Below are 23,450 nucleotides of genomic sequence, written 5' to 3' on the forward strand. Positions count from 1 at the left end.
AAAGGCTCTTAGACATGGGAAACTGCTGTTAATCATGTCAAAAAGTTGTTAGGTTTCATAGCTATTTGCTTGTTTTTATGAAGTAGTCTGACATGAGTGAGTTGGACAGGATATTGGGAGAACATAACTATGGACCCTATTATTTATATTTTACCATCATAATTTAGGCGGTCCTCTAGCTGTTGTTTAGATGTTTTTGTTGTATACGCATGTCTAAATCCTTCATTTTTCTCCATGATGAGGTTTTTAAATGCTTCATCTTGGGTTGTCAGTGAAAGAGAATGAATGTGCTGTTTTCAGGTTGTATCTTCATTTTTGGAGGACAAGTATGTTGAAGATGACTCAAGAAACTGTGGTGTGTTCAAAGTAAACAGAACAGTCTTTCCAGCACACTGCAAGGAAAAGCGTGAATGGATATGCAAAATACCAAAAGGTGAAATGTTATTTAACGTGCATTGCCTGTTATACACGTAATTTGCAATTCAGTAGAGATAAGGAAAAAGATATCCCAAAGTCTTTTTTTTAGCCACCTCTGAAGTTCTCACTGGTCTTCTGCATGAAATCATGGCAAAGCCAAATGGGTTATTCCACTTACATTTGTTGTCCAGTTAACAGATCTAACGCGAACAGTCGATTTAAAAACGTGTAGCAAGATTACCAGTTAGTTAGAAATACTCATTCAGAGTTGTTATTCATAAAAACTACTGTAAATGTTTTTTAGTGAGTGTGGCAATTATTTTATTTTATTCCACATTTAACCCTTTTTTTTATTCTTGAATGAGAATAGCAATATTCTTAATGATTTTTGGTTTTGTGGTTGTTTTTTTTTTTTGGCAGGTGTCAAACCAATGAATCCAGTTTGGTACACAGCTGGTATGAGTTTATTTTTTTTTCTTCATTTTGAAACAATATAACTTGGAAATACAATTTAAGCCTTTGTTAAAAATAAAATAACTAAAATATTCTAAGCTGAAAATTTACAGTAAGGAACTCTGTAGGAACTTCTTGTTACACATCAAATGTGCCACCAGAGCATCAGAAACTGCTTTGGTTGGGTAAGGAATATTGCCAGTAATAAGCACAGTTTGATAACTTGCCCATCACGTTAAAACAGCCCTGCTGTTAAGCCTGGACAACCCTCTTGATATTACTGCAGTCTCAGGGGATAGAGTATTAGGAAAAAAAAAAACCCTCATAGTCCATTTTTTGTCACCACAAATTGATGTATTAAATTTAGTTCTGCTGTTCCTAGTGGCGTATTTGCCCTCTGACATGTGGCTGCAGGCAGGCCATGGGGGTAAGAGAGGAGACTTGAAATGGGTTTTTTACCCCTGCACACCACTGACTCTTTTGCTCACTTTCTAGAACTGCCCTGGTCATATTATCAAGGAGCAGAATATCTTTTCCATGTCAGCCATGCAGAATGGGAAACCTGTAAGTTTGTCTGTGGCTGGCTTCGTGGTGGATTGGCAATAATAAATTCTTCTGGTGAACAAACCTTTATTCAAAATAAAATAAGGAAGGTAAGAAAAAAGTACCCCTTTTAAAAACCTCTCAGGTGGTAACTGGCTGTTTTCTGCTGTATCTTTCAGAGAATCTGTCTGCCTTTTATTCCAGGTAGAATCCAAAAGACATTTTACTTTTGAAATAATGCTCTTGCTGTCTTTATTTCCCATTTCTCTCCCTGAAGCCCTGTTTAGCTTAAGAACTCAGTAACATTTCAAATCTGCCAAATCAGCTCTACTATTGAGCAGGTTGATCAGTCTGCCTCAAAAGATCCAAGAGGAGCAAAAGGCAGCTTCCTATCCCAAAACTGGGAAAGTAACTGGGGGCAGAGAAAGGTGTGTTTCCTGTGTGGTGTACATCCTTCTCTGTTTCTTCCTCTCTGGCCAAGGGGAGCTGTCATCGTTCCTCACATTCCCACAGTGGTTCTGCAGCCACTGGGATGTCTCCTGATCCAAGTGCAGTTCTGCTCCATTCCCATTTTGTCACTTGGCAGCTGGTGATCAGGTAGCAACACAGAGGGATGATTCAGAGGGTGTATCAGCATAATGTGGGCAGCAAGTGCAGATGTTTGAAATGGTCTCCATAGTTTAAATCTTCAGCATGATCATTTGAAATATTACTGTTGAGGACAGATGGCCAAGAGTAAGGATTGCCAATTCTCTGCATCTTAAATATATCTAGATATCTATAAACCATAGAGGAGGGTGCTTATGGCCATGGAAATAGGTTACCTTTTCCTCTGTGTACACCAGCTTGGGTAATGTTCCAATGTATGATTTGTATGATGTCTACTGAATTAAAGCCCCTTGTGACTATGGATTTTTATATTGGGGAAAAAAAGACATTTTCCTCTAAATTCCCTCCTCTGGTTTGCAGCAAAATTTCTCTAGAACCTTTCTGATGTAACAAACAGCTTTGAAAGTGAGAAATAGCTTCACAAGCAGATGAATTCCCAAGAAACTGAGTCTGTTTCCTTTTAGGAGTTCTCAGTAAAAGCAAAATAATGAAAATTTTAAAATTTAATGCAAATAATCTATCTGCCTTACTGAGGACATAATTCTACAGCTGTAATGTAAAGGAATATTGTAGTGTAATTTTTAAAAATCTAGTTCTGGGTAGAAGAGCTCTTGACCCACACTTATTGTGTACAGGCCTTTTCTGATTTTAACTTTAAACAGAAAGCATAAATACGATTGTGTTGTGCTAATATGGGATCTTTCAGTTTCCAAGGAATTGTGTATAACTTTTATCTTCTGTTTAAGTAATTTTATATTTAAGCATGATGAAATAGATTTAAACCATATATCATGGCAGAAAAAAGGTTATGATGAACAGCAACAGAACTGGCTATGCTGTCTTGTCTTCTTCCACACCGACCAGAGACTGTGATGTGATATAATTACTACATTACCTAAGTTGGAATATTTATGACTTTAAAAATTATATAAATTTAAATATATATATATATATTTCCAACTTAAGATCATTCACAATGGATAATAGGATGCAGCTCTGAAGTCATGTTTACTCACTTGAGATCTTTTTCAAGTGGATTTATCATTAAAATTTGTGGGTATTTCAAAAGTTTATGAGCATTCTGCGATGAAAAAGCAAAGTTTAGTCTCTTGACGCTGGAAATCAGCTTAACTTCCTAGAAGTTTTGTCTCAGAATAAAACAGACACAGCTATTTTAAAGCCTGCTGGGTTTGGCTGAGCTTTCTCAGCATAGCCACGTTTGTCCCAGAGCAATTGTAACTATTTTCCTGTGGAAGTAGGAGTAAGTATGGCAATCACTAAAATAATACTCAGCAGTCCAAATAGACTTTGCATGTGTCCTTTGAAAACGTGGTCAAAATTTCTCACCATGGAATTTGGAATCACATTTTTCACTATTTCTTTGAAAACTGTAGGCTGAGTGCTGTGATTAAAAAGCTAAACTCAGGGGCCAGGCAATACCAAACTAGAGAACATTCCAGAGTCTTTTGTCAGAAATGTCTGTTTTCTTCATTTGATATTGCTAAATAAGATGTGAGCTGAAGAAATCCTAACTGTAACTCAAAGGATAGTGTGGAAAAGCAACACAGGCTGGACTTCAGTTCTTTCTGACAAAAAAAGAAATGCTTTACAGATACAAGGTGGCTTCTCTACTGTCCTGCATATTCAGAACTTTTTATTTTTTCTTTTTCCAAAAGCTTCCAAAGTATGACTAAGTAGCTAACCCTGAAGTGAAGCCAGTTCATAGCTTAAGCTAGAATCAATTCAACAGAGCAATAACACATGGCTGTTGGAATTATTTCAATGGCTTTTCAATAACGTTTTGCCTTTTAGAAGCAAAGGTCTAGATCCTTTCATGAGAACAGCAATCAATCTGGAAAGCATCTCTAGAAAACTCTGGTATGAACCACATGAAGTTAGTAAATGCTTAGAAAGCATTTTGGAAACATCAAGGATCAAAGCTATATTACTGCTTAAAGGAAATACTTGCTATTGTTTAATTTTAGGAATTGTGGAAAAACAAATTCTGGTCTAAGACGACAGTCTTTTCAAACCAGATAGGCTGTAAATTCCTAAAAACTGTAAACTCCTAGGTTACAGAGGACACATCAGCAATCTTGTGGAAATATGAGAGCTAAATCAGGCTCTACTCAAGTGAATAACCTCACTGAAGTTACATGAATTAACACGGGCAGGATTTAGCCCCTCTTCTTCCCATTGGAACCCAATGGGGATGTAATTAGAATACACAATCTGACTTTAGGAGTTTGTTAATGCATTGGTAGAAGGGCAACAACATCTAAACACATGCAAAACATTTTTTTTATAGCTATCGAATAGCGATGTTCACTGGTGGATTGGGCTGCATGCAGAAAACCTCAGTGAAGAGTTTCGGTAAGAATTTGTCTGCGCCACAGCTCCTGTGAGTTGTGCTTGGCATGCCCTGTCCCAGTATGATGGGCCAAAGCAGTTTGGTGACTGAGTGGGATATTCAAGAGACAATTTCAATTCTCATGTAAATGTCATTCAGAACAATATTGCTCTTAATTTAGCTCATATTGTAGTATTCCTTCTGACAGGGTTGTAAAAGACATTTATATTGACCATGGTCACAGTGGTTGTTTGTTTGCTTTCTCCCTTGCATCTCCTTTTGAACCCTTTAATGGAGGGTGTAATTTTAAGTAAGTGAAACTTCATTCCTTGTATTTCTGTGCAGCTGGAGAGATGAATCACCAGTAACATACCAGAACTGGGATGAAGGAAGGGAAAGAGACCTGCAGAAACCAGGGAAAAGATGTGGCTTTGTTTCATCACAAACAGGTTTCTTTTATATTTCCTTTTGCTGCAGAAATTGATGTTGTTGGCCAAAGAGTTTATGTTTTTTTTCCATTGCTTTTGAGAAATGCAATCTATATAAAAGTCCTTTTCCATGTTTATAATTTGCATGACTGCTTCTGTGAGTAAGGAAAGAATAGTGAAATATCATTAACATGCTCAGAGACTAGGTTGTAGGTTTTAAAAGTGTATTAATAGTTACAGCTCTCTAATGTTAAAATACAAAGATTTCAGTGATATCAATACCTCAGTTTTAATTGGGCTTTTATATGGAACAGTAATAATGTTAATGCATTGCTGGTGTTCACAGACAGTTTTCTCATAACCAAATGACCCACATGGACTTAGGAACAATTTTTCCTACATCTATAAACAGTTTTTCTATCAGCACATGTCTTTAAATACTCTGGTTTCTACCTTATTTTTGATCCCATAGCAAATCTGCTGAGGGATTTTTGGGTGCCTTAATTTTGGTTCTAGCATTTCAATCATGGCAAAGTTCTATGTTTTACTAGGGTATTAAAAGTCACAATGCTGCTGGTTTAGTGATTTCTATCATCTCACAGTGCCTGTTTCTGATGTTCTGCAAGTCATATCATAAAGTAAACATGTCGGGTTCCAAAGAAAATAAAAATAGCCAGCTATATGTTTGTGAGAAGAGCTGAAAAAGATTAATTCAGCTGCAGTCTTGTAATCCCAGCCTTGAAAGTCAAAACTGAAAAAAACGTAAAACCTTCTTTTTTCCCACACATAATCTTGGGGGTTTGATTCATAACTTTTAAATGCTTGAGATTGCCATTGCCATATTTAGTATCAGATAAAAGGAAGAGATGCCCACCCTCCTCCCTCAGCAGGCCAAAGGTGGGAGCTGGCCAAAAATTTGTTGAGTTTCCTGAAAAGTGTGTTTTCCTCCTAAGCAGGTCAGCATTTTATATCATCATCTGGATCTTGCCAAAAATTTTCAATGTAAGGAAGTCAAACTATTTTATCTGGAAAGCTTTTTCTTTTCATAATTTATTTTTTAAATAAATGATTATATAGTCATATGCTCTGTGACCCAGTGTAGAGGAATTGGTTTTACTTGATAAAATTAAACTGGAAATAAAAGTCTGTGCCCATGAACTGTCAAATCCACTGTAATTCAGTATGTCCAAATGTATTTGATGTGGAATATCTTTTTACTCAAACACTAAATAATATCTATTCTAAGAAAAAAGCCCTTTCCAATTCTCAAACCAACATTGAACTTTTCTTTTTGCTCAGGACTCTGGGGTGATGGAAACTGTACTGTTTCTCTTCCCTGTATTTGTAAACGTGAAATTCCAAAGAAGATAGAGAAAGAGATTCCAAAAGACCCGAACCAACAAGAAGTGTGTCCCAAAGGCTGGTTGCACTTTGGATTCAAAGTAAAACCTTTTTACATGCTGTTTCATTGTTCAAAATGCATTCCATATGTAGGACAGAAATTATAGTTAAGGATTACTTAATATTTGAAGATTTTCTTGCTTTTTGAACACAGGGCCCTTAGGTTTATAACCACTGACACGATGACACCAAGATTTATTGCTGTTAAGTAGCTGGCCACAGTTTAAGAAGTTGTCTTAACAAGGTGTTAAAAACTACTTTAGTGTTTCAGGGAGTAAATACTCATATATGCAAAAGCTATGCAATTTTTTTTGTGCCTTTGCCATAAAAAGCCTTCTCCATCCTCTCTTTTCCACATATGATAATTCCAAGTGTCTTTTATGATCTCAAAAGAGGTCTCTAACCCCTTGATGTACTAAATGGATCCCTAATTGCTGCTGTCCTCTGAAACGTGCTGTTTTAAATGGGCTTCATTAAAGATAATTATAAGCCAAAGTCTATTTGCAAATGAGGGTCAGAAGGTAACTATTTCATCTGGCTTCTTTTAAATGCCTAAGTTCCCTAATAGTAACATGAATGGAGGTGGCTCAATTCATCCCAGTGCTCACTGCAGTGACTGCAAGGATAAATTTAACCTTGATTGTTTGCCTTGAAACAACTGATTTGAATGTAATCCAGATCACAGCTGAAAACTAATACTGAGCATATGGAGATGTCCATGGCAGAACAGAAAACAGTGAAATATTTAACATTCAATAACAGCATGTCAAATGTTTTCGTGATCACTCTTAGTTATTGATAAATGATTGGAGGAAAGCAAACAAAGCAAGTTTGTTTGATTTTGTTTTTTGAAACAGTGCTTTTTAATACAAATTCCAAAGGATCCAGAACATCTGAGAAACTGGTACTCTGCACAAGAATTCTGCAGTAACTATGATGGGTCACTTGCTATCCTGGAAGATGAACTGGAGCAAGGTAAAGTGCTGAAAATATTGTTAAATAAATAAAACATCATCTTCATTAGGATGCTGTAGTAAAGTTTAATCTTGGATACAGTAACTATGAAACATCCTTGATTGGAAATGATTTTTTTCAATGCTCTAGTGTGTTGCAAGAAACTTCATCTATTCGTAAATGCTTACTGGTTTATTTTATTTTGTTTCTGTTTCATTTTCCAGCTTTCATAACAATGAATCTATATGGGTGGAAAACTAGTGTTTGGATAGGTTTCCAGAGTGACGATTATGAAAAACAGTTGAATGAAAACCCTCAAATGTATTCCAACTGGTCACCAGTTGAAGTAGTGGATGTGAGTATTTTCAGGGGGTCGTGACAATGAGGAGTTGATTTTATCCATAAAAATCATGACTTTCATAAGACAGGGCCAAAGTTGTTACAGCAATTTAGGCTGCTCTTAATTTTTGCAATTTCAAAGAGCTGTGGGCATAGATTTGTAGGCACAACTAGAAATAGCAAACAAGGCACCATCGAGACAGACATTTACATAATTTATGACTCTACTCACTTTCTCTTGCAGCTGGTTTTAAGCAGCAAATTTGGAATTATGTGGTTAGTATTGGATGCTTGATCTGGGCAAATTTTAGGAACAAGATTATGATTTTCCTATTTTAATACATTTTTTGACAACATACCTAAATGTTATAGAGACTTTGAGATAATTCTCCTATTTAGGAAAATTTTATTCTCCTAAATTTGATTTAATAACTATGCAGCATTTTACAAGGTGTATTTTTAAATTAATATAATGTTCTGTGTTGATTGCAGAGACAGCATTTTAACAATCAAGATCAACTTCCACTGTGTACATTGGTATCAAATAACCCTAATTTTTATTTTACTGGAAAATGGTACTTAGAAAACTGTCAGAAAAATTATGGGTTTGTCTGCCAAAAGACTCGGGGTAAGGTTTTGTCTTGGTTTGTTTCTGTCCTCTTTTCTTGCTATATGGAATTTGTTTTACTTTGGTTTTGTCTAGAAGCGGCTTTTTATAAGTGTCTCTAAAACAAGGAACATAGAGGATTTCTAAGACAGTTTGCTGTTTAGACAGACTAGTTCTACACTATTTAATAAATGAGTAGCTGGGATGTAGAAGTAATTGCTAAAAATATTCTGTTATTAAGTTTTCCTCCTAATTATGAACATTCTGTAGTGTATCTTTGAATTAGAAATAGAGGTGAAATTTCCTATTTTCTCTCAAGGCTGCAGAGTAGCCACATGAAATTATGAAATGCTAAACTGAGGGTGATTTTGATGAAAATATGATTTAGGGTGGGGAGTTGTAACTTGCAGTGTTAGGTGTTAGATCAGAAGAGACTGTAGAAAATGTATTTTTCTGAACATCGTGGACCCGACTGGCTTCTTGAATAGAGCTTGGCTTCTCTTTTCTAGTACCACACTTCTCTAATTGTAAAGTACCGTAAAGTTCCCTAGGCAGAAGCGTGAACTGTTTGTGAGGAACACGGTACTCTGTGTTTCCTCAAGCCATGTCCAGGGGTGGTGGGCAGCGCTGGAGCCCGTCCCGGGGGACTCTGCCGGCAGTGCTGCCAGTGCACCCCAATGGGCCAGCAGTGCATTATTGACCCCAATGGGCCAGCAGTGCATTATTGACCCCAATGGGCCAGCAGTGCGTTATTGACCCCAATGGGCCAGCAGTGCATTATTGACCCCAATGGGCCGGCAGTGCGTTATTGACCCCAATGGGCCAGCAGTGCATTATTGACCTCGCAGCCAAGGGAGGACTGTGATCTGAGCCTGTGAGGAGTCTCCTTGGCAGCCGCCTTTACTGCGGGGGTGGTTTTGATTGGCTCAGCTCTGTATTATATTATCACCCCTAAATTTAACCCTAAAATAGAGACAGCACTCTCCTGCTGCTGCCTGGGAGGGAGGCACGGCCAGTTGGGAAGCAGAACAAGTACAAGCTTTAGGCAGTGCTTACGTGTAGCTCAAGCAAAGCGTAGCTGGAGTTTACATCATTTATTGGGAACTGCAGTTGCGGGAAGGGCTGGAGTGGTCCTGTACACAGTACCGAGAAACTAAATAAATGTGCTTCCCTTCTGGTTTGTTTTAGTTACATCCCAAAGGTTTGTATTTTAACCCCTTCTGCTACTTGAGAAGGCAGGTGGAGAAGGTGTGGAAAGGCAGGAAGGAAAGCAGTAGCCTTGTGGTGGCTGGGATTCTGGCGAGGATTTGGGCTGCAGTGGGTGCTTAGGATCCTACCCACATTTCCCAGCTGTGTCACTGAAAGTCGGGAATAAAGCTCTCCAACACTGTAATTTCAGTATGAGAAAGCTGCAATACTTTATTTCGGCGCCAGGCATGCAGGGAATATCTCCTCCTATTCCATGCCCTGCAGCCAGCCAACAGACTAGTTGAAATCTGTGAAACTTATACATATTCATTATATTTCTCCAAACTCATACATATATGCTAAACGTTCCCATGAAGTCTTTTGCATATTCAAATCGCTTCTTGAAGTTTATTTACATTAGAGTAGGGGTCTTTTGAGGGTCTCTGGTGGCCAATTGGAGAACATCCCATTCCTCTAATCATCCTTTTTTTGGTCATAGCCCTCCAAAAAAGTTTCTTTTTTTGGAATGAATCCCAGTGATGTGGGCTGGTCAAGACATACCTTAGTTATCAGCATTATCAGGCCAACAGTCTTTAAGAAGACCATTTGCACAATCTAATAGGAGACTAAGCACTGTCGCTTAAAGCTGAAGGAATTCACAAGACTTAAATTCTATCTGTTATAATTGAGGACTTTCCCAGCAGGGAAGTGAATCTGAGAGTGGCCCGTGGGCTTGGCTTTAATGCAGCTCGGCAGTGCCCCATGCACAGCAGAGTGCTCCTGGGTTAAATGGACCATACTGACTCACCCATGGCACTATCCTAAACCATCAGGCCGTTCAGTTTGCTAATTCAGCAGAAAACTTGCCTATATTTTTTTCACCTCCTGCTTTACTTTTTTATTTTCGTCTAATTAGTGTCACTTTCTGCAACTTTTTACAGGCTATGTCAGCTTTGTGCAGGGTTAGGCAACACCAGACCAAAGAATTTGCAGCAGGAAGAGAAGAGAAGCAAGTAAGGGAGCAGTGAGACAGCCTCTTGCTGGCAGTAGTGAACTGCTAAATTTGCTCAAGTGTCCAAACAGATGTGTCAGTTCCTGGAAAGACGAGCTAGTGCTTTGCTTCTGCCATCCTGCCTGCATTCCATTTCCCCTTTTTTGAATTATTTTCTGAAGGAGACTAAACTGAAAGAAAGCAGCAGGGGATTTGAACTGAGCTCTGATCTCTCAGTGATGCTTGATTTATTGTGTCAGTGATTTACAGCATTTTCTACCTTTTTTTAAGCAGTGACACACACTGCAAGCTGGAAAAAAAGTGGGTACTTCAGTTAGCTCAAGAGTAGAACGTTTTCTTGCTTAGAAATTTCTAATTTTAAATGGTTTATAATGACAAGTAATAAATTAATTTACCATTTTAAGTTGTTTGTTATCACTCCTCCTCCTCTCTTAGTCATAAAGGGAACCAAGTCTAAAAACATTCTACCTTGCAGCAAAGCAACCACTTCATTTTTTAATCACACAAGCTTTACAGTGAGAAATAATTAATCCAAACTGACGAACAGGATCAAAACTGTAGCAGTTTTTGAAGTACACTGGAAGCATTAACACACATTAGCAGAGGCATTTCCCTTCTATAAGAGAGTGAGTGATCACAGACTGGGCTGGGGTGAGGTAGTCTCTGTTTTCTGCTTCTTTTTTTTTTTTTTTTTTTTTTTAATCATGGGAGACTCGCTCTCTGTCTGTCTTAAAGCTAAAAACCCTGCTTCTTCCTTTCATTGTTTTGGACGTTGCTGTGTTAGTTCATCATCAAAAAGATATTTAAGCCTCCATGCAGAGAGAATTTCTGTTTAAATGCCACACTGTGATCTTCCTACATTGGTCAATGGATATTAAAGATGAGCTCAAGAAGCACCCAAGCATGCACTTTGTTATCCTATTGCTGTATCACTTTTTTGAGGCCAGGCTGTACCATGTAAGCTGATTGTGGAAATTATTAATAATAGTAACTCAAACAAGAGGTAATCTAATTTACATGCAAGGTATCTGGGGATAAAAACACTCTGCAACACACTGCTACTGGACATGAGGGATATGCCCAGATCCCAGGTGATTTCTTACGGACATCCAAAGGTGCAATCAGTGGAACTAACTTCATTCATGTTTGGGGTATTTTTTAATACATTAAATTCAGTCATTCCTGTAATGAGTTTTGTGATAGAATTTCAGATACTGTTCTATAGTCATTGTCCCTTTTTTAAATTTCACAGTGCCTGCCTAAAACCAAGGAGTTTGCAATTTTTAAATTTGTTTGTAATGATAGTTCTTATTTTATTAGGAGCTGCTCAGCTGTGATCAAGTCTTCTGTTTTAAAAATAAGTTTTTTATTTCTGTTTATAACAGATGCATCCAGACATCTTATCAATCCATCTGACACATATCCCGTGCCAGATACTTTAGAATATGGGAACAGAATGTATAAGCTAATAAGTGGGAATTTCACGTGGTCTTCAGCTTTACAAGCCTGCATGGCACACGGTGCAGAGCTGGTGAGCATTACAGACCAGTACCACCAGGCTTTCCTCACCGTCATCATCCATCGCCTGGGATACAGCCACTGGATCGGCCTCTTCACTGCCAACGTACGTAGGAGACTCTGCCTGGGAATGCAAAGGAGATTTTCCAGTAACAAGCCACTGAGCTGTGTCATTGATTCGTCACAGAAAGTTTGCAAATGGAGATGAAACCCTGGAAAATTTGAGCACTAAACTTTCTTTTTTCCCCCTTTTTTTTCTTTTAACATAATTGTGTAAGTCCAGTGAGAGGCAGTTTGGTTCAATGACTACTGAAAACTAAAAAGCCATAGAAAACTTAAAAATGTGGAGGGAAAAAAATCTCTTGTAATGTTGGCAGTGAAATTTTGTTGTTTCATTCGTAGTAGCCCAATGGCACAAATAACTGCTTGCTGAAAACAGAAAACTAGATGTAGTTTTTAGTCTCCCAAAAGTGAGTTGGGAGGATCCTTGGCTCTGCCTTTTGTTGGTCCTTGCTGGGCCTGTGGAAAATTAAGACATTCTGTAATTCCTGGGGAGGATGCCACCAAAAGAAGATTGACTGGCGTGGTGCTAAAGTGTATCAGAAAGATAATCTGAAATTTGTTTTGGCAGAACGGGCTTAACTTTGAATGGTCAGATGGGACCAGGTCTATGTTCACCTTCTGGGAAGACGACGAGTCCCAGGCCTTTGGCAGCTGTGTTTACATTGATACTTCAGGGCACTGGAAAAGTGCGAATTGTGAACAATCTCTGCAAGGAGCAGTTTGCCATGTGCCACCGAGTAAGTCAGTCAAGGTTTATATTAAATCTTTGCATCTACAAATGTGTGTACTGACAGTGGAAATATGTGAAAGGAGGTTAATTGGTTAGAGGTTAAGCAATGGTAAGCAAGGCTGATTGTTACTTAAAACTGAAGTATTCTTCTCTTTATTTCTTGTTCGTGAAACCATTTTTTTTCCAATAAAATATTGGCCATCAGGTCTGATCTGTAGGAGAATGGAAAAAGAACTTTTATAATAGAAAAGAAACAGGAAAATTACTTACTCTGTCTCCTCAGTGAGCACTTCACATCTGTGAAAAATGAGGATTGCTAATGACCTAGCTTGAAGGGAAATAAATCCAGCTTGCTGAAATTAACTGTGGGATGGGAGAAGGAAAGCATTTAGAGCAAAGTGAAAAATTAATCTTGTCTTCACTGATCAACACATCAAAGATTGTGCAATTTTTTCTCATAAAGCTAAGAATATTTTTCTGTATCCTAAAATATATTTTGTTTCCTGCAATGTTCTGTCAGTCACCTGGGCTTCAGTTAAATCCAGAATTCAGGTCTGGAACTTCATTCAGTGCCAGACTGCAGGGTCTTGTGGCAGCATCCACTTCTTCAAATAGTTCCCATTCAGTGGTGTTGATCACCTGGGCCTTCTGATTAGCTCATGACCTCCTCTGCCCATCACTATCAGTTAGATTGTCCTGATCCTGCTGTTGTAATCCAGCAAGATTTTTGATCAGAAATAAAACCAGCTGTACTCATTTAATACTAATATATGCAACTGCTAGATTTTCATTTTGAGAAGATAGAGGCATAACACAATAACATGCTTATTAGCATTACTCCAAAACAGTGTGTGGTATGTTATATTAATGTGTATTTTGTTGTGCCAATAAAGCTGTGCTGTTACTTCTATCACAGAAAAGAAACTCAATGCCTATAAAGGCTTATGTTCAGAAAAAACCGTACCCTGGATCAAATTCAAAAACAGTTGCTACAGCTTTTCCACAGTTCTTCAGGGCATGAGTTTTGATACAGCTTATGAGGTCTGCAAAAATCAAGGTAAGTGATTATTTTGTAGCTACCAAATGTCATTGTGATATTTTAAACCAGTATTTATTTTCTGAGATGACTGAAATCATGGCATATGTTTTCTCTGTTTCAAAATAACAGTAGTGGAACTCATAAGCCAACTATGAAATTGGAGGCAGCATGCGTCAAAAAAAAGGTTTCTTTCCATGTGAAAATACTGGTTTCTCCAGTAAAACGTAACATGAATATTTTTCCCTTCAATTTTTTTTTAAAGTCATGTGAGAAGAGTTTTGTATTTGCTTGAGCATTTTCCCATTAATTGCAACTTTAAGAACTTATAATGTATAACTAGACTTTTTAAGCTCTTCAATTAAGACTCATAATGTTAACTTTTTGAAATACGTTACATTTTAATGTTTTTAAATACAATGTTACATTTCAAATTGAAAATTTGTTCTGTGATTAATTTGAAGGATCAAATCTTCTGACAATTCAAGATGAAGATGAAAATGCTTTCATTTTGGAAGAATTACACAGTTTTGGTTATTCTGTACAAATGGTTTGGTTGAACATTCTGCTTGTTACAGACAGTAAGTTTGGGGAAGAATAGAACTGCATGTAAGAATCTGCTTTGGGTTTTGTTTGTTTTCCAAAAAACATTTCCAATTACCACTTTTCAAAACACTTTTGTCTTTTGAGATTTTGTTCACTGATTTGTGCCTGTTTATGATGTAGTAAAACCAGTGAGACTTTCTGCAATGGTTACCAGTATTCTGATTACTCAGTAGGCATATGTGCATGTAAATGCTTTTTTTCCTTCTTAGATACATTACAGACTGTCTTCTATGTTAACTACATAGGATGTTTTTAAATGCTTCAAGAAAAGAAAGTAATACAGTGGCCAAACAGACATTCTGTAGTTTTGTATTCTCTAGTACTGTATTTTTCATGGAAGGCTAAATCTAAGTGAAAGAGAAATATTTCTCAAAATATTATTCTGCTTTGCAATAATTTTCAACTTCTGCCCATAGATGAGACAGTCTCCTGGTCTGATGGTTCTCCTTTAAATTATTCTAACTGGGGCATCAGGGAGCCCGAATTTGATAATCTCAAAGGGAATTTCTGCATCAGCTTGAGGACCACAGATGGAGTCTGGCAATTATCTCCATGCAGAGAAAAGAGGGGTTTTGTATGTAAAATGGATGCAGGTATGTGCTGCCATAAAAGAAGGCAATTCCGTCCTTATAATCATTGTTATACTTCTTTCTTGTTGCTTGCTTACTTGGTGTCAGTTTTCATTTAAATAATCCTGTCCCTTGACATTGGGGAAAAAAAATACCTCTAAAAGCCCCGGCCAGCTGGGGTGGCCTCTGTTTGGGGAACCTGGGCAGCCACTGCCAACTGCAGGGGCCTTCCTGTGGCATCAGAGTGACCTCCACAGCCCCCACCAGGGGAGGTCACAGGGCAGGTGTGATCCCACACAAAATCACTGCTGGACCCACTAACCAGACTGGTCTGCCTCTGCACGGTTCTGTTCATGCATTTGTACTTTAAAAAGTGGGTAAGTGCCCACTTTTCGTGCTCATCCTTGCATGAATGCCAGTTAATATATTCCACCAAATTAAAGAGATTTTAAATAACATACTAGATTATGTTTAACTTGGCCAGTTAGAGTAACATTGACATGAGTCAAATTAAACAAAGAATAGCCTATTCTTGTTGGTTTTAGGTAGATTGTCTTTTCAGTACCCATTTTAAAGTGAATATACTTAATAACTTCTGTGGGTCATTTTGTGACTGTTCTGGATTTCATTTCAGATATTGATACAACAGAATCCTCTGAAAAAGGTAAACTCTGTACTTTTTTTTATAAGGAATAATACACACTTTGAGCTGATATTTTGTGAAATAATATTTTTCACTGTTGAACCTGTAATTTGAAATGTGTGACATTTAAGGAGTAGTAATGTTTTCCTAAAAAGAGCTATATGTTTATATTTCAAATTACTTATAATTGTAGCTATATTTGCTTAATAACAATTTCTGTTCTTCCCTTTCAGCATCATACAGTGGGCTTGTAGCTCTGGCTGTTCTTGTGACATTGGTGATGTTGGCTGCCATTTCCCTTTTCCTGTGGTGCCTGCACAAAGAGAATAATCAGCTCTTCCGCAGGATACTGTGGGTCAGAAATGCCTATTTGCCACAGATTAATGCTGATAGTCCTGCTCTGGAAGAAAGCATCCTCATTTCTGACTTTGAGAGAAGTGAGAACAATTAATTGATCAGAAGTAGCAAGTGGTCTAGTCTTCTGTGTGAAACTTCACAACCTGCAGTGGTTTTCTCATTCTCGGGAGTCCCTTGGAGTGCCCATATCCTGCGAAACCCTCATGGCCATCAGTATCAGTGCTGGAGGAGCTCCCTACCCTGGAGAGCTTTTGCTTTGTGGCAGGATGAGGTGAGGATGCAAGGCAGAGCCATGGAGAATTTTTTTTTCCTCTGGGACAAGCCAGGAATTAAAAATACTCACAGACCATAAACCTCCAAGCGCTCGGTGAAGTCATGTTTGAGGTCCCAGAGCAGTGGACATTTTCATGCAACTTTTTCCTTTGGGAATATTTGAGCCTTTCTGTTTTGTTTTTATACTATGCAGAACCTGCTTATGAGCTGGCATTAAAATTTTGCCTTGAATTTAGGAACTCTGAAATATATTCCAAGGATTATGGGGATGACACTTTTTTTCCTGCCAAAATGAACAGTTATTTTTCAGCAAAATGAATGGTGGTTTTCCAGACAATAGATTCTTGCCACATTGATTTCCAAGCTTACAGGGAGATGAAGTCACTCTTGACTTGAGACTGCCAGAGTTTTGGTAGTTTGGCCTGTGATTCCTAATTCACATTATAAAATAAATTTGTCTGGAGATATAATGGCATATGAGCTTTGTCATCCAGAACTTATTAGAGATACATCCAGCATCCTATTAAAGATTTAGCTATGTCATCTCTCACCTAAATTATTCCAAACATGGAATCCCATCATCCCTCATTAAAAGCATTTTCAGGCAGTATCTGTTTGAAGAAAAAAACCCTGTTATAAATCTTTCTGAGGGTATGGAACAAATGGCATTACTGTTCACCTACAGTGTTCCTGTGAGGGGTATTCAGGGACACTCTGCTCTCCAAAGCAGACATGTGGGTGACATGTGGGGGAGCATCATTGCTGTTCCCAAAGGGTGCTGGTCCTCTAACCCCATGTAACAGACACTTTCCCTTTCAGTGTTCTTACCAAGGTGCTAAGAAAGAATATTAATTTTGCTGACCTGTTGCTCTGCAGGCTGATGGTTGTGAAGGAGCCAGCTCAGGTCTCTGTGCTGTCTCAGTTGCAGCAGTCCAGGACAGAAATGTTTATTCTCCCTGGGATTCCCACCACCACAACCAGTCCTCCACCCACCTCTCTGAAAACACCTGGGAGCTTCTCAGGGATTTTATTTTTTATTTTTATTGCAGCGTGGAAAAACAAATGTTTAGCAGTGGTTACTTCACAATGGATTGATTTAGTGTAATTTCCACCATCTCTAAAAGCTGTTGCAAAGGGCTGCATTTGTTTTCTGTTTCTCAGTTTCCTTGTTTTAAGGTGACTCATTCTAAGAATTTTGCAAGAGCCCTGGGATGGAGGTATGTTCTTCAGGCTTAAGCAAGCAGCTAAGGCCAACTAAAATGTTTTTATACAATATTTGTGCACATCTCAGGAATGTATGACTGCCTTTTAGTTAGATTCCACAGGGCCAAAAATTGCCTGCTCATGCCATAATTATGTGTAGGGCTATTTTTAAAACTTATTTCATACACAGAATATTTCTGTGCTGGTTTACAGAACGGGTTTACTCTTTTGATTACTTCTAAGGTTGTAGCTATCACAAGTTCTTAGTCTGAATTTTTTTTATCATATAAAATATAAATAGCTTTTCTGTGTACATCCTGTCTTGTACATTAGTCTTCAGCAATATTTTAAAAGTTTTGGTTTAGTCCTCTAGATTTTTCTATTGGACTGATTTTATTTGCAGTCCACTATTAGAATTTGCCGACTGCAACTTTTGAGTACAATTGCCAGGTAATCTGTTGTTTATACGTATTAACTGTGATAGCTTTTTCTTCACCAAAGAAAAGAAAAAAAAGCTTATGACCTCTTCTTTCCCCATTACTATTTTATCTTTTCAAAATACAGCTGGAGGAACTTAAACCAACAAACCCCCTTCATCACATTCACTGAGAACCGTGTAAATGCTGCCTTTTTACAGTACAGCAAGCAGAGTGGCTTGCAGGGTGGTTTTTGTTTGCAAGAGTAAGCTGTGTCATCTCTGAGGACATGTATTTATTGGGCTGCAATGCTGTTGATAGTTATAAAGACTGGTCAGATTTTGATGTGGTCAATGAAGTATTTTTTCACAAAACTTGACATAGATGTTTTATCAATTTCCCTTGAAGTATGTTTTATTCCTTGAAATATATCTGAAGGGTAATGGCATAATCAATAAACCTAACCTCAGAATAGTGATTTTTTGATTAACATTGATGTAGATGAGCTTGTATTAAAGAAAAAAAAAGTTCAAGCAATGTTTTCTTCCAACTTTGAAATGGTTTTGAAGGAACAGACCCTTAGATATTTATTTTCAAATCTTTCATCATTTCACTTTTTATAACTGCAAATATTATTCACTCAAGAATGTAATCAATGATTGATTTCTAGTCTTCCTTCTGGATTTTGTTATCAATGGCTTTCAGTTGTTTTCCCTTAATCAGAGGTCTCCTATACTGTCCCCGATCAGAGTATGTGGTGACTGTGCTTTTATTGCTGACCTTGATGATATTGGTAGTGGGAGTCACTGTATTATTTGAACTGGAAAATTAAAGCATGACTAATAGTTGTCCATGCTGTAGTTTTTCTTGAATCTTTCCTCAGCTTTACTAAGAGGAGAAGCTTTAGTGTCTCATAAGAGCCGTGCCCAGGCTTTGTACTGGCTCATCCTGTGTGAGGACAGCTGGCTCCAGCCTCCTTTCAGGCTGTGACTGGACTAGACCTGGGCACTGCACATGATCTCCACACACAGGGTGGTCTGAGTGTTTCCCGGGGCATGGATGAAGATGCCCCAGAACATGTGTGCAAGATGTGTTGCACAGATTCCCATTTAGTTTAACCCCCTGCTTTTTTTTCTCATGTTACCTCTCCCTCAGTGTAGTAACAGGCATCCTCAGTCTCTTGTAATAATAAACCCACTGTAGTGAAAACCATGGCATACACTTCCTCCAGAGCATTTACTTGGTTGAAAGCTAAATTGTGCACATTCAGCAACTGGGCTCTAAATCCTCAGCTAAAAAACAAAAAACAACAAAAAATCCACCAAAAAACAAATCCACAAAAATATAGAGGCCTCTACTTGAGTTATAATAGTATTATAATATGTCCTTTGGCAACCGGTGGAATGTTGGTTTTAAACCCCTGCAGGCCAGCAGTGATATCCTACAATCTGGTGCAGCCCCGATGCGGATGTGTGAATAACCATCAGGAGCAAACCCGCAGGTCCTTGCTGTTCTGAGATGGAATGAATTAAGGTGGATCGTGGTGCTTGGAACACAGTCAGTCTCGGTTTGGCCAGTAGATGGTAGTGGTACACAGAGTTGACAAAAAGAGCTGTGCAAGAGAAAGTATCACAGGGATCTGCTCTGGATCCTTTTGGAGTTTAGTTAAGCAAGCAGGAAAACTCTCAAGTCACAGGACAGCAAATAACCGTGTGGGTCCTGAACCCTGGCCACAGCGTTACAAAACTGTATTCAGACAGCTTTCCAAGTCTCAGTGCTCCTTCTCAACTACTTTAATGGGATGCATTGAAGTGTTCAGAAAGGGATAATCCAAGTCCTTACATTGGTGTGTGGGCTTTTCATTTCTATGGTGTGTTAAGTGAAAATCCACTCGGGTTCCCAAGTAATAAGTAAAATATCTTTGTGGTATATTTTCATTCTGGTGCCTTTCATGGAAAGGCAACTCACTGAAAATGCTTCAGCCATGTATCTCTCTTGATTTATTTTAATATTTTATTTCTTGACTGTATCAGTACAGGCATTTGCTTACTACTTTTCAGGGGAAATGAAAAATTAAGACATAGAAATGACTGCATAAGTAATCATTCCACTGCACTGTTGAAAGTAGATTTATTTTCTCCTTCTTCCAATTTATTCTCTAAGTTGCCCAAAGAATAAGAGTTTTTGATCCCTTTCTATATCCATTCTCTTTATTCAGGATGACTATGATTTGCATTTAGATATTAGAAATGTAACCATAAAAACTGGCCACTGAGGATAATTTTGTAATAAAGCCTCACTTCAAAGTCTTAGTTCTTATAATCTTATTTCCTTACACTGCAGCTCTTCCAAGACTGTCCCAGTCCTTCTGTGATGAAGCAACTGTATTTGTCTAAGGAAGTGTACTAGACCCACCTCCAGTACTTAATGAGTAACACCATGGTAATTTATAGCTATGAAAGTGATTCTCAACTGCAATTGTTTCCAAAAGTGCAGAGCTAGGAAACAGCAAAAATAATTCTGCTACTTTATCCTCCTTTTTTCTTAGCCTCAGCCTAAAGACAAAATTTCTACTGTGGTTCTCAGAAAAAAAATGCTGGAAAACATTTTCTTTTAGTGAGCACAACAGCTAAACTTGTAGATGTAAAATAAATCCTGAACTGCAGAGTGGGGTTAGGGTTAGGGTGCACTCCTCTGCGTGCTAGGAAAAGGAAAATAGAGAAGCCTGTCTTTCTGAACCATGCACAGAAAGGCACAAATCTAACAGCTTGCTATGTACAGGGGTGGATGGCCAGCAGCAGTGGTGGTTGTCACGGGGTGTGTGAAGGCCATCCAACACCACGTGTGGAACAGGAGAATGTAATAGTTGGGTCCATGTCTCGGAAAACATGGGACAACAATAGCATTCCTTTATCTTTTCAGATTTTTATAGATGGATGCTTATCTTTAGAAATTAAAAGTTTCCATTCATTTTGTGCAAAAAAATCCTTTTCTTTTTTTTCACCAAACACTGAAAATTATCCCATCAAATACGTTCCTCTTCTGCAGCTATTTATTCAGGTCATTTGTTCTAAAGTGTGATCTCAGGCCTTTGATCTGAGCCCTAACCTGATTAAATCTGCTTTGCCACTTTTTTCTGCCATAAACCTTGTGTGCATTGTAGATGAGAAGCCCCTGGAAAGTCCCCAGAGAGCTGAGAACAGACAGACTCCACCTCATCAGCAGCTTTGGGCTGTGTTGCTTCACTGACATTTGATTTGTGATACCATCTCAGAGCTTGATGCTCCCAGGTTCATTGAAGTATGCAAGCAGAATCCCTAACATTGGACATTGCCAAAGAGCTGGAGTACACAGACTTCTAATATAAAGTAAAAGAATATTCTAAGTCACGCAAGGCTTCATTTATTATGGTCCCAATCCAAATCTGAATCATCTATATTAGTTTCTTTTGGTAAATTACTCTTCATGCTAGAAGGCTTACCTGTTATGTACCTGAAATCTGACAACTATCTAAAGGCTTACATGACCTAGGCATGATATTTCTGGTATTTAATATTCAAGAATACCAGAAGGATTCTTTCTGAAAAGGTAAGAAGGTAAAATTTCTGCTGCTGCATATCATGCCCTGTTAGTCTTGTGGGATGAAAATTATGTTGAGGGACAAATTGAATTACTTTAACTATTGTTTCAAAAGCAAATCTTAAAGATGGAATTATATAGATGGGATACATCATGACTATAAGAGACATGAGCTACCATTCAGTTATATGTGGAAATGCACCAGAACAGCTCTGTGAGCTTTCTATCTGAAAAGAACAGTTATTTAGAAAACCTACAGAAACAGTGGCTACTTTACCCTTTAAAATACTTGTTTCATAAATGACAGAGTGGCTATTCCCCTCTTACCAAACTCAGGAACACAGCTGATGTAGCTTTTATTCCTGCAGGCTCCTGGAGTGCCTGTCTCACTGGCATGGCACCTCTGGAAAATAAACACCACGTGTCAGGGCATCTGTGTGTAGTTAAGTTATGGAAGAAGGAAGAAAGCCAATGTGAGCTCATTATTTCATCTTATCCTTGGCCATCTACTGCCCCTAACCTTCCAGAATCTAGTCTGGGTTGAGAATATGGTTTTTCATTATTGCTATTTATATGTAAATTTGTTTAATTTTTGACTGATTGAAAGAATATAAAGTTGAAGTTGGGTGGGTCTCAGCTGTTCTTACAGGTTGTTCAACCACTTGCTCTGCTGTAGTACAAAGCAAACTCTCATGGAAGGAAAGATGAAAGGAGGAGCCTTTCACTGGTGAAAGCAAAAGTATAAAGAGAACAGGGAACAGTTATTCCTGCTATTTGGGAAGACTAGAATGAGAATTAAGTGACTGAACCACAGCAGGAAATACTTGATAGGTATCTGTGAGGATGGCTGGGTTGACAATGAGCAGCCAATGCAAGTGGTAGGGTCAGTGTGCACTGTCACATTCAATAACTGTGATTTAGAAATAAACAAATCAATCCACCACAGCTGCTGGGGATTTGATTCACAGCACTGCTGGATGGCTGTTTCAGGTCGCCCTGGGTAAAGATGAGTAAACCTGACCTGAAAATATTGGTGTGTATATGTTTGTGGGATTGCTGATGTATCATCCCACTGCCCTCTAGCTAAACTACCTTCCAGTTTTCTGACCCACACAAGTATTCAGCAGCCAGAATTCAGGATCTCTGGGCACAAATTCCATGCAACTGGGACAAAGAAACACCTCCACTTAAATTTGTGTTTTCCCTCTGGACGGAAGAAGTTGTTTCAAAATTAGTGAAGCTGAATCATCCAATTCATCTACTACAGCAGCCAGTAGGACACAGGCACCCGACCTACCCTAGGTACCTAAAATCCATATCCAGGGTAAAGGATGTGAAGGTCCAGAATCACTACATAAAGAGCACAAAAATAGAAGGATATATGCAAAAAATGAAAACTTTTTTTTCTTGCTTTTGTTTCTTTGACACTCTTTTTGCTTGTTTGTTTTGGTTTGGGTTTTTTTGGTTTTAGTTTTGGGGGGCTGTTTGTTTGTTTGGGTTTGGGGGTTGGTTGGTTTTGGTTTTGTTTTTTTCTTTTTAGCCCTTGAAGTCCCAATCCCAGGTGATGGGATGCCTGATGATCTCTTTACTCGGGCTGTACTTTGAGGATGTTTTCATGATGCACCTTTGAGTGGTCCAGTTGCCTCAGTGGGTCTGGAGCTGGACCCCTGGTGGGGACAGGCTGTGGGGAGAAGCAGCAATGTCGCAAACTCCTCTTTCTTCCTCTTGTGTAACATGCTAGTGGAAACATCAACTTCCTGCACAACAGCTGCCTGGTTCAAAGCACTGAGATCTGACTGACTGACAGGGCAGCTTTTGGCAGGCTTACAAATATCTGTTCCTAGCTCCATGTGGATCAGCTGAAGTAGATCTGTGTCCAAATCTGGTTCAGGAGCTGTGGGATAGACTGCAAAGCCCATGACGCTTAAAGCAAAGCCATAGGCTATGAGAAAGGGCAGGAATGGTTGACCTCAGTTCTACCAGGATCATAAAAAAAAATCCTTTATAAAATTTGATATATTTAATCCATTGAGATAACAACAGCAAAATGAAGAAAATTATTTCTGATGTGGGCATTCTTCAGTCTTTCTGGAAAAGATACTTAAACATAGCCATGACACAGCTTGGAGGTTTTCTGTCTCCCTCTGGGAACAGAG

At 38.4% G+C, this 23,450-nt stretch overlaps 1 protein-coding gene across 2 annotated transcripts in view; it reads left to right on the forward strand.

Annotated features, from left to right (window-relative positions):
- The window catches only part of PLA2R1 (phospholipase A2 receptor 1), a gene marked incomplete at its 5' end in the record, with an annotated part of 38,390 nt that extends 19,824 nt beyond the window's left edge, over nt 1-18,566 (forward strand). For both annotated transcript variants that reach the window (XM_083864834.1, XM_083864835.1), the window contains 16 exons: nt 301-433; nt 838-873; nt 1,366-1,523; nt 4,331-4,395; nt 4,718-4,821; nt 6,100-6,242; nt 7,059-7,176; nt 7,380-7,510; nt 7,987-8,122; nt 11,687-11,925; nt 12,451-12,619; nt 13,529-13,669; nt 14,113-14,229; nt 14,671-14,847; nt 15,458-15,487; nt 15,700-18,566. In XM_083864834.1, the coding sequence (XP_083720960.1) occupies nt 301-433; nt 838-873; nt 1,366-1,523; nt 4,331-4,395; nt 4,718-4,821; nt 6,100-6,242; nt 7,059-7,176; nt 7,380-7,510; nt 7,987-8,122; nt 11,687-11,925; nt 12,451-12,619; nt 13,529-13,669; nt 14,113-14,229; nt 14,671-14,847; nt 15,458-15,487; nt 15,700-15,917 (2,115 nt within the window). In that variant the 3' untranslated portion in view covers nt 15,918-18,566. The remainder of the gene's footprint in view (nt 1-300; nt 434-837; nt 874-1,365; nt 1,524-4,330; nt 4,396-4,717; nt 4,822-6,099; nt 6,243-7,058; nt 7,177-7,379; nt 7,511-7,986; nt 8,123-11,686; nt 11,926-12,450; nt 12,620-13,528; nt 13,670-14,112; nt 14,230-14,670; nt 14,848-15,457; nt 15,488-15,699) is intronic.
- Between the last annotated feature and the right edge of the window lie 4,884 nt (nt 18,567-23,450).

Source organism: Zosterops lateralis, assembly GCF_965231275.1.
Source record: "Zosterops lateralis genome assembly, chromosome: 7".
Lineage (NCBI taxonomy): Eukaryota > Metazoa > Chordata > Aves > Passeriformes > Zosteropidae > Zosterops > Zosterops lateralis.